The sequence below is a fragment of the Scyliorhinus torazame genome, chromosome 3 (genome assembly GCF_047496885.1).
Source record: "Scyliorhinus torazame isolate Kashiwa2021f chromosome 3, sScyTor2.1, whole genome shotgun sequence".
Taxonomy (NCBI): Eukaryota; Metazoa; Chordata; class Chondrichthyes; order Carcharhiniformes; family Scyliorhinidae; genus Scyliorhinus; species Scyliorhinus torazame.
In genome coordinates, this window is record NC_092709.1 from 328,465,241 (window position 1) to 328,477,279 (window position 12,039).

Sequence of the window (12,039 nt, forward strand, 5' to 3'; positions counted from 1 at the left end):
TGGCCACTTCCCGATTACAAAATGGACACTTTGCAAAGATTGCAGGGAAAATGGACAATACTGAGAAAACAAACAGGTTCAGGGTTTGTCTGTTGATTGGGGCCGCAGCTCCCAGACAAGACCAAAATTGCAAACCCATTAGCATACTAATGGACCATCTCCAGGGACAAAAGAGTAACATTTGAGTAACCGATACTAAGGCAGACACCCCGGTGCCAGAGGAGACCAGAACAAAGCAGGCCAACGGCCACCTAGGACACGCCCAGCCATCAGGGCACCCACCCCTTTATTGGAGGAAATCAATAGGAACGATCGAGAAACGGTCCAATTGATTGGGGCCAAGTTCAAGGCCCGCCCAAAAGCGCGTGAAGCCCTTTTGGTTATAAAGGAGGATCCCCCAAGAGAGAATCGTTCTCTTGGCTCCAGCTCTCAGCGAGGAGAGACTAGCTCAACAGCTACACCAGAACAAGTAAGTCCAAGGTCAACACACGCTCCCAGACAGACGACCTTAGCTGTTATCCCGTACCAGTTCCACCCCAACAGCCTTAGAACCGAACAACGGCCATTGTTCCTCTGACTGAGTGGGCACCAGAAGCTAGGTTTGGCTTTAGCAGTCGTAATAGTTTAGTCTGTAGTGTTTGTGCATGAGTATATTTAACTGTGTGTGTAAATAAATAAGCATTTGACTTTGAACTAACTAACTGGTGTATCGAGTCTTTGATCAGTATTCGGTTTGAACCTTGTGGCGGTATCGAAAGATACCTGGCGACTCGAGAGCAAAGCATAATCTGAAATTAAGGAAGGCGACCATATTGACCGCCCTATTCAGAGCCAAATAAAGAGAAATACAATTAGCATCAAAACAGACACTGGGCCTAGACACTTGAGCTATACATTGGACTTACACATTGGAACCATGCGCTGGCCTGAGACACTGGAATCATACACTGTAACCATACACTGGGCCCATACCTTGGAACCATACACTGTGCCTATATACCTGGAACCATACGCTAGGTCATATCCTGGAACCATATACGTGGCTCATTTCAGGGACCCTTTGCTCAGGGAATCTCCAAAATATTCCAGTCGCAGATATAATCCCTCAACTAGGAAAACAAAATTCATAACAGATAAGAACAATCAAAATTCAGAGCAAATCAAACCCATCTCATTTTTTAAAAAAATAAAGAATTCCAAAATACTAGAGTTAAATTAAAATAAAATCTTTAATCAAATAGTTACAACCCTTTTTTATTTTGATCAAGGCACTGCAAAAAACACAATAATGTCCAGAACCCCTGTGACAAAATTAAAAATAAATAGAAATAAACCTCATTTCTCAATGGGCCCATTTTAAAAGGAGCCAGTCAAGTGAAACAGTGTTTTGCTGAATTATTTACCACCTACAAAGATTAAAGGAGATATGTTCTATTCCAAAGGAACGCCGAGCTTCAGTGGACACTGTTGTGTTAAAAAATGTTTCACAAGGTCGGCCGTGATTCAGTTTGGGAATTCTTGGCAGAAGATCAGTTTAATCCCTCTCCAGAGTCTTGCGCATTTAATCCAGGTTGTCAACTCTGGCCTGATTTTAACTCTGCACACGTAAATGTGTTTCCAGTCGGTTAAAATTAAGTGCAATATTGAGGAATTGCAGGGAACAGACGAGGTCAAAGATGAGAGACATTATGGGTGTCATGATATTCAAACACACACATCATGATGGGCACACCAACAGACAAATCAGAGCACACAACACCACAACCAATCACACACAAGGACACCAACCACATAAAAGCACGAGCACTACACCTAATGGACAGTAGGTCTGGGGACAAAGACACGGACAAGACCTGTTACAAGATCACAAACAGGGAATCCCCACGTGCAGAGTATCAAGACAAAACTGTACATAGAAAGTTTAAATAAAATAGCGTTGTACCATATACAACCGTGTTGGCTCATCTGTGTGTCAGAACGCCCAACACCACATGGTACAGGAGTGGATCGATATCTGCCAACTAACCTGCCATTCTGGACATGGACCGCACAGACAAACCGCAGCCGTTGCAAGTCGCGGGGAACCTAGGTACCAATTGGAAGCTCTTCAGGCAGCGATTTGACCTGTACATCCGAGCCAACGAAAAACAGAGTGCCTCGGATGAAACGAAGATTGCAATGCTCCTCTTCTACGCAGGTCAGCACGCCCTCGACGTCTTCAACTCACTGGTGTTCGAAGGCGAAAACCAATCCAAATATGACACGGTCATCCTCAAACTGGACCAGCACTTTAAGGTTGAAGTGAATGAAAGTTTTGAAAGATACCTCTTTCAGCAACGCCTGCAAGGTAAGGAGCTTTTTCAACCCTTTTTGACGCACCTCCGAATTCTAGCGCAGTCCTGCTGTTACGGCAGCACCACAGAGTCCATGATCAGGGACCAGATTGTTTTTGGCGTTGCCTCTAGTGGCCTACGCCAGCAGCTTCTTAAAATAAAAAGCCTCACCTTAGCGTCTGCTGTGGAAGCCTGTGTCCTCCACGAGAATGCAACCTGCCGTTTTGCCCGATTTCAGGCGTCCGAGTTGGCACGGAGGGGGTCCCCAGCCGTCGAATCGGCAAGCCAGGTCGCCCACGACGCCGAACGCATCCAGGCCATCGATTACTTCCCGACCCACGGCCCAGACGACAGCGGCCGCTTCCCGCGGTCTCCCGCGCTGGTGCGCGCCAAAATTAATGGCCACATCGAGGGGCGCACTGCGCAGGCGCGCCCACCGCAAGATCGCACTGCGCATGCGCAGTGGCGCAACGAACGCCGTGACGTCATGACGTGCAGCAATTGTGGAGCTGTACACTTAAAAGGGCAATGTCCTGCTAAAAACCGACAGTGCCTCAGATGTGGCAAGATGGGCCACTATGCTGCCCACTGTCGTTCGGCTCAACCCATGGATCCTGCACATCCCCGACAATCTCGCAGACAAGTCAGGACCATCCAGCCCACGCATCAAGACTTCCAGTTAAGTGATGCAGATGACCAGGATGCCTTCCGCGTTTCCGTCATCGATGTCAACAAGGTCAATGCCATCAATCCAGCCGATGAGTGGTGTGCCACCCTGACGGTCAACCGATCGCGCGTCACCTTCCGTCTGGACACCGGCGCATCCGGCAACCTGATTGCATATTCTGCATTCCAGGCCATGAAGGTCAAACCACCCATCACGCCATCCCGGCTCAAGAAGGTTGATTATAACGGGAACGTCATCCCGTCCATAGGATCTTGCCAGCTACAGACAACTCACAAGATGCACACGGCCACACTCCCCTTCGAAGTTGTCGGCTCATCAAAAGACTCGTTACTGGGCGCACAGGCGTGTAAGGTCCTTCACCTGGTACAGCGCATTATGTCTCTCTCTCCAGATGAGATATCCGACTTCCCGGATGCTGAGTTCCACGCAAATCTCCATTCCCTCCTTGCTCACAACCAGGAGGTTTTTGAAGGCATGGGGATATTGCCATACACGTACAAGATTCGACTCAAACCGGACGCCATCCCTGTCGTTCACGCACCTCGCAGGGTTCCTGCGCCACTCAAAGACCGCCTCAAGTTGCAGCTGCAGGATCTTCAGGACCAAGGGGTCCTATCCAGGGTCACGGAGCCCACGCCATGGGTCAGCTCCATGGTCTGTGTAAAGAAGCCCTCTGGCGAGCTCCGCATATGTATAGATCCTAAAGATCTGAATAACAACATCATGCGGGAACACTATCCCATCCCGAAACGAGAGGACCTCACCAGCGAGATGGCGCAAGCCAAAATATTTACCAAATCGGATGCGTCCAAAGGATTTTGGCAGATCCAATTGGACCCGGCCAGCCGAAGGCTATGCACGTTCAACGCCCCTTTTGGCAGATTCTGCTACAACCGGATGTCATTCGGCATCATTTCAGCATCTGAAGTTTTCCACTGCATTATGGAGCAGATGATGGAAGGCATCGAAGGGGTACGTGTATATGTGGACGATATCATCATTTGGTCCACCACTCCGCAGGAACACATGCATCGTCTACGACGTGTCTTCACCCGCATACGACAAAATGGCCTGCGTCTCAACCGCGCCAAGTGTGCCTTCGGCCAGATGGAGCTGAAATTCCTCGGGGACCACATCTCACGATCAGGGGTCCGTCCCGATGCAGACAAAGTTAGCGCCATCACAGCCATGCCACGGCCGGCTGACAAGAAGGCTGTCCTAAGATTCCTGGGCATGGTCAACTTCCTTGGGAAGTTCATTCCCAACCTGGCTTCTCATACAACGAATATGCGCCATCTCGTAAAAAAAATCAACAGAATTCCACTGGCAGCAATCGCATCAGCTGGAATGGGAGGAGCTCAAGCACAAACTGGTCACGGCACCAGTGCTGGTGTTCTTTGACACGACTCGCCCTACAAAGATCTCAACAGACGCCAGCCAATCTGGTATTGGAGCGGTACTCCTGCAAAAAGACAGCACGTCATCATGGGCCCCGGTTGCATATGCCTCACGAGCCATGACCCCTACCGAACAGCGCTACGCGCAAATAGAAAAAGAATGCCTGGGCTTGTTAACTGGACTGGACAAGTTCCACGACTATGTGTATGGCCTGCCACGATTTATGGTTGAAACTGACCACCGCCCCCTGGTCAACATCATTAACAAAGACCTGAACGACATGACCCCTCGCCTTCAGCGCATCTTATTTAAACTCAGGAGGTATGATTTCGAACTGATCTACACTCCGGGGAAGGATCTCATCGTGGCGGACACGCTCTCCCGAGCAGTGAGCACACCACCAGATGCGGAGGGGTTCGTGCGTCAAATTAAGGCACACGTGACTCTGACAGCAGCAAATCTGCCAGCTGATGATCCAAGTCTGGTCCACATATGTGCAGAGACAGCGACAGACCCCCTTCTGCAGCGAGTGATGCGCCACATGACGGAAGGGTGGCTCAAAGGGCAGTGCCCCCAGTTTTATAATGTGCGAGATGACCTTACCAACATAGACGGGGTCCTTATGAAATTAGACAGGATCGTTATTCCGCACAGCATGCGCCAGATGATTCTTAATCAACTACACGAAGGCCACTTGGGCGTCGAAAAATGCAGACGAAGGGCCGAGAGGCGGTATATTGGCCGAGTATTAATGAAGACATAGCCAACATGGTGCTCAATTGCACAACCTGCCAGAGGTTTCAGCCGGCGCAACCTCCGGAGACGCTTCTACCACACGGGTTGGTGACGTCCCCCTGGGCGAAGGTGGGTGTTGACCTATTTCACGCGCTCAGCAGAGATCACATAGTTATTATAGACTACTTCTCAAACTACCCAGAAGTCATGCCTCTCCATGATCTGACGTCGTCCGCAGTCATTGGGGCCTGCAAGGAAACATTTGCTCGCCATGGCATTCCAAGGACTGTGTCAGACAATGGACCCTGTTTCGCCAGCCGTGAATGGTCATCCTTTGCCGCAGCATATGGTTTCACTCATGTGACATCCAGCCCTCTACATCCACAGTCGAACGGGAAGGCTGAAAAGGGCGTCCACATTGCCAAGCGGCCCCTGTGCAAGGCGGCTGCTGCCAGATCGGACTTTAACCTCGCCTTGCTGGCCTATCGATCGGCCCCGCTATCCACGGGTCTCTCGCCAGCGCAGCTACCAATGTGTCGCTCCCTCAGGACGACGGTACCGTCCATCCTGGCACCAACAACAGACCATGAGACGGTTCTTCGGAACATGCAAATGCAGCGTGATCGCCAGAAAAGTCAGTACGACACACGAGCGACGGACCTGCCCTCCCTGTCCTCCGGAGACAAAGTACGCGTCCATCAACCGTATGGTGGCTGGTCAGCACCGGCCGAAGTCCTCCGACATGTGGCTCCCCGCTCGTTCCTGGTTCGCATGCCGGATGGTTCAGTGCGTCGCCGCAATCAGCGCGCCCTTCGCCGACTTCCACGCTCGCAGCCACACAGTACGCACACGCCAGATCCTCAACAGGCTTCCGAGGATGACTTTGTGGAGCTGCCGCAGATCACGCCCTCTCCATCGCCACCCATGGCCATGCTTGCACATCAGCCGGTGGTTCTTGACCCACCCTTGAGGCGGTCAACCCGAACTCGTCGCAAGCCCATTAGACTGGACTTATAACACCGTTCATATGTCTAACAAGTTACACAATTCTGTATGATAACCTGTTGTTTATCGTTCCAGATATCGTCTGACTGGACCACTGTTCAAGTTGTTTTTCTCGTTCGCATTCATGTTCTGTTATGGTACAACCTTGTTCATGTGACGCACCCGACATCGCCCCATGTAAATAGTTACGTCATATGCACATGCTGTACACAACACACACACACTCTTAGATGCACTCACGACGCGATCATATTTATTACCACGTAGGCACATATCTTTGTAAAAAGGGGGGACGTCATGATATTCAAACACACACATCATGATGGACACACCAACAGACAAATCAGAGCACACAACACCACAACCAATCACACACAAGGACACCAACCACATAAAAGCACGAGCACGACACCTAGTGGACAGTAGGTCTGGGGACAAAGACACGGACAAGACCTGTTACAAGATCACAAACAGGGAATCCCCACGTGCAGAGTATCAAGACAAAACTGTACATAGAAAGTTTAAATAAAATAGCGTTGTACCATATACAACCGTGTTGGCTCATCTGTGTGTCAGAACGCCCAACACCACAATGGGCACATATTCCCACAAAAGTGTTTTTAATGGGAAAGTGTGGATACTTTGTACGGATTTTGGATTGATGGCCCGGACAGCCACTGGCATGTGTGAGTTTAAGATTCACATGGAAAGAGATGGATTCTGGTGTTCACTGCTCACAGCCCGTCAGCTACTCCACCCGCATCTGAAAACATCTCAAATGTAGAATTTCATAGAATTTACAGTGCAGAAGGAGGCCATTCAGCCTATCGGATCTGCACCGGCTCTTGGAAAGAGCACCCTGCTTAAGGCCACATAACCTTTTGGACACTAAGGCGCAATTTAGCATGGCCAATCCACCAAACCTGCACATCTTTGGACTGTGGGAGGAAATCAGAACACTTTGGCATCAGCCACAATCTTTGAAACTGTACTCCCTGTACCCAAATCTAGTTCTAATACCAAATAATTCTAATACCAATCCCTGAGGGAACGCCACTGAATACACCTCTACAGACTTAAATATCACCCGATCACCATTACCCTCTGCCGTCTGTCTATTAACCAATTACATACCCAAATTAGCATCACCCTTTTAACCCCATGTGCTTCTAATTTCCGAAGAAGTCTGTTGTATGTACTTCATCAAATGCCTTTTGAAACGATGCAGCACCCTCGAACCATTTACAGGAAAGCCTCACTTTTATTCGCAGAAGCCACACTGAAACATGTTGCAATATTTGACGTGCTCTGCCAAAGACCTACAAGTGGTGAACAGATCCACTTCCACTTGTGCCCCAGCAGGGAGATTTAGCAGCTGTACTCTCCACCAACTATTCCCTCCCCTCACAGGTAGGTGTCAGAGATCCCAAGGTATTATTTTATACAGCAGATAAACTTCACCCCGATGTCCTTGCCAATATTTAGGCCTCACCCAACACTACTAAAACAAAAAAATAAATTATCTGATCGTTATCAGATTGTTGCCTTGTGTGAGTTTGCTGTATGCGATTTTGGTTGTCACATTATCCACAACAGTAGCTACACTTTAATGGTATACCACTGACTGTAAAGTGCGTTAGTATGTCTCTAAGTAGTGAAACGTGTTATGTAAACGCATGTTCACAACCCGTGCTCTGCGATGGCAAGGAATCCATTCGACAGGTTGGAAAATGCAAAGTGACTCAGTGCTGCTAAGAGGGGATGCTCTGCTTAGGTTCGACCCTAAGCCCATAAGGCATCGGAGCAGAAGTGGGCCATTTGGCCCATCGAGGCTGTGCCACCATTCAATGTGATCTTGACTGACCAGATATGACAATCCTCAATTTCACTTTCCCGCCTGGTCCCCATAACCCTTGATTCCCTTATTAAAAATCTATCTCTCTCAAGTTGCATAAATTTGCGTGCTGAAAGTTAATGAATTGCTTCCTGATCTGCGCTCTCTCTCAATTGTAATTCATCTCCAGTGGGGCTGAATTCTCCGCCTTTGGGATGTTCCATTTTGCCGGCAGCCTAGAGGTTTCCCGACAGCGTGGGGCTGCCCCACAATGGGGAACTCCATTGACCAGCTGGCAAAACGGAGAATCCAGACAGCGTGCCGCACGGCGGGACGGAGAAACCCGCCCAAATCCCCCAAACGGAGAATCCAAGCTAGTATTAATATGGCTAGTCCAGTTCAGTTTCTGCTCAATGGTGACCCCCAGGATGTCAATCGTGGGTGATTCAGCAATGGTAATTCCATTGAATGCCAAAGGGCGATGGTTGGATTCTCTCTTGTTGGAGATGGTTATTGCCTGGCACTTGTGGTGCAAATGTTACTTTCCACTTGTCAACCAAGCACAATCACCGAATTTACAGTGCAGAAGGAAGCCATTCTGCCCATCGAGTCTGCACCGGCCCTTAGAAAAAGCAGCCTACTTAAGCCCACACCTCCACCCTATCCCCGTAGCCCAGTAACCCCACCTAACAATGCCATAACAGAACTGTTTCTTCAAGGTTTAGGTGAGATTCTTGTCGAATGGCTGCATGTCTTCGTGTTATCCATAAGCAAACTCCAAATCAGCCATAATTCATTTGGTGTCACTCGGTGAACAAGCAATAATCCTTTGTAAATGCATGGATCATATGGAATATTGCCATAGGTGCGGAAGCCTGCGTGAGCAACCACCTCAATATTGGCCCTTTGGGCACACAGTCCCACAAAGGCGTCATCAATGGGAAAGAGCTCCTGAAATGCGGAGACATTGTGCAGTTTCAAGATTGATGTTGCAGACAATAGGTAACCTCCCCCACCAGCGTACGGAGGGTAAGGTTTGTTCCCATACATAAAGAGAGGGATGTAGTATTTGCTTTGCACCACCCTGGTCGGGTACCAATTTCTAAAGACGTCTCCAACATACAGGTCGTGGGAAGGGTCGACGTCGTTCAAGTATTCCAGAACGTTCTTCACGTTAACAAACACGTCGTCGTCGCCCTTGAGGACAAACTTCACAGTGCGGCAGTCCTGAGAAAACCATTTCCAGAAAAGAGTCTCTTTCAGCGTTACATTGAAGAAGGACTCACGGAAGCCCCATTGGACAATGTCGCCATGCTCCCTGCCCTCGTGGTCCACCATGGCCTGCACAGCCTGCGAGCGGATCCGGCTCTCCGTCAGCCCCAGCAGGAAGACGCGACGCACCAGAGCCCCGTCGATCGTCCGCTCCTTCCCCCATGTGCTGCGGATCGAGGCACGTCGGTCGGCGTGCTCTGCCAGAGACTTAATGGCCAACAACAAGAAGGTATCTTTCTCATCGCAGCTGTGAGCTTTGCGCAGAAGCGGGAAATTTTTGCAATGTCGGTACATCATGAATTCCTTATAGATTGGCTTCAGTTTTTCAGTCAGGCTGTTAAAGCTCATGTTGGGAAGGCAGGGCCCTGGATCAAGCTCCTCACTGGGTTGAGCACTGACCATAACAGCAGTAAAATTGGTGGAATTAATTTGAGCTGGAGGAGCTTTGGAACTCCAGATAAACTTGAGGTATAATAACATCTGCACTTTCTTCTTTGCCACAGTAATTGGGTTGTAGAAGCTGAAACCGACTATTAGCAGAATCGAAAATAATATGATGCATTTCATTCCACGGGTCAAAGCAGTGATTTTCATACCTGCAGAATGAGAGAGGAAGAAAATGACATCTTGAAAATTTATTTACAAGAGAAGATTGTATTTAATTGTGGAAAGCATAAAAAGCAATCGGCATTCATCTAAGTCCTGGATGCACAATATTCTACAAAAAGCTGCTGAGGCTGGGTGCTCCTTGAAAATATAAAACACATACGAAATAGGAGCAGAAGTAGGCCACCCAGCCCCTCGAGCCTGCTCTCCCACTCAATACAATCGTGGCTGATCTGACTGTAACTTCAACCCCACGTCCCTGCCGACCTCCCAATAACCTTTCACCCCCTTGTTAATCAAGAATCTATCGTGCTCTGCCTTAACAATATTCACAGACTCTGCTTCCACTGCCTTTTGATGAAGAGTTCCAGAGACTCACTACCCTCTGAGAAAAGATTTCTCCTCATCTCGGTCTTAAATGAGCAACCCCTTATTTTTAAAGAGTCTAGATTCGCCCACATGAGGAAACATCGGGCGGGATTCTCCGTTGCCCGACGCCGATATCGTAATTAGCGATCAGGCGAAGAATCCCTTTTTACGACCGAATCGGGGCGGCGCCTGTGTTCAGATGCTCCGCCCGCTCCAAACCGGCGTGATCGGGGAGTATGCTGCACGCCGTTGGGATGGCCTCAGGACGTTATCTGAAGGCCCTCCCCCGATGGGCCGAGTTCCCGACAGCGCGGGACACGTGTGCACTCAGTTTTCAGGAACCTCGCATGGCAGCTGCGGACTGTGTCCAGCACCGTCACAGTCGGGGGGGGGGGGGGGGGGGGGAGGGGAGAGCCGTGTCGGTGCCCGGGGGCGCTTCGGTGGGGGCTGGGGGGGGGACTAGTGGAGGGGTGGTCCGGGGGTGGCAAAGGGGGGGGTCCAACGGGTGCACTATCTGGTAGTCCGGGCCCGTGAGTGGCCAGTGGCATGTTGTACGGTGCGACCGCTGCAAGTCATCGCCGTGCGCATGCATGGCCACGGGCCCGGCCGCATTTGGCACAGGAGCCGGGAGTTCTTCCCGGTGCCACTGCTAGCCCCTCACCGGTCCCAGAATCGGCGAGGGTTCTGCACCGATTTTGGCGTTATAAAATGACAGTTCCCTCGCCGGCGTCGGCACTTCGGCGCAGAACCAGCCCATCCTCTCCACATCCACCGTGTCAATGCCCCTCAGCTTTTAAAGGTTTAGATCAAATTGTCTCTTACTCTTACAAACTCTGGTGGATACAAACCGAACCTCTCCAACATAAAAAGTTCAATTGAATGAATACGGAATCAGTTAGTAGCTTAAGTTAAGCGACAACTCAGACATGATCTCTCAAAATGGCTGAGCCAGTTTGAGGGGCTAAATGGCGCATTTGTTTCCAGATGTTGGAAATTGCAGCACCTACGCAACTTGCTGCCAACTTCATTATTGGAGCTATCTCCCCTCAAAACGCATTTATTGCAATCAAATTCTCAGTGCGAAGGGCAGCACGGTGTCCCAGTGGTTTGCATTGCTGCCTCACGGCGCTGAGGTCCCAGGTTCGATCCCGGCTCTGGGTCACTGTCCGTGTGGAGTTTGCACATTCTCCCCGTGTTTGCGTGGGTTTTGCCCCCACAACCCAAAGATGTGCAGGCTAGGTGGATTGTCCATGCTAAAGTTGCCTCCTAATTGGAAAGATGAATTGGGTACACTAAATTTAAAATAAATAAATAAATTCTCAGTGAGTAAAGGCCATTCAGCCCACCAAAGACAGCTCTGCACAGAGTCAAATCTAATAAATTATTCATGGTATCCCTCCCAACCCCACCTTGAACAACACTAATTTCCTTTCTTGACCTCGACTATCTGGAGGTCAGGAGGAAGGAATCTCTCTCTAACTTTCAATTCCATTTTTGAAGACGAGCTCATTTCTCTGATCAATTTGTTCAAGTATTTTCTAATTCTTTCAACGGTCATGATTGACTGAGCTCTGTAGCCCACGATGGAACATATACATTTGTTTCAAGACACCTATGGGGAAAAAACAATCTTCCATTTTCTGCATCAAGCATTAATTCCAAGTTTGTGATTCTTTATCAAGTCGGGCACAAGAAGCAGGACGCTTTTACCATTTCCCTTGTTTAAACCTGTTTAGACTTCTACTTTGAATAGTAGAATTTAAGAATATTCATTTATGGATTGTGGATGTCACTGGCTA

General features: G+C 49.3%; 1 protein-coding gene across 2 annotated transcripts in view; it reads right to left on the reverse strand.

Annotated features, from left to right (window-relative positions):
• Positions 1 to 1,210: 1,210 nt before the first annotated feature.
• The window catches only part of LOC140409287 (N-acetyllactosaminide beta-1,3-N-acetylglucosaminyltransferase 4-like), a 49,581-nt gene continuing 38,752 nt past the window's right edge, over positions 1,211 to 12,039 (reverse strand). For both annotated transcript variants that reach the window (XM_072497662.1, XM_072497661.1), the window contains exon 2: positions 1,211 to 9,861. In XM_072497662.1, the coding sequence (XP_072353763.1) occupies positions 8,708 to 9,859 (1,152 nt within the window). In that variant the 5' untranslated portion in view covers positions 9,860 to 9,861 and the 3' untranslated portion in view covers positions 1,211 to 8,707. The remainder of the gene's footprint in view (positions 9,862 to 12,039) is intronic.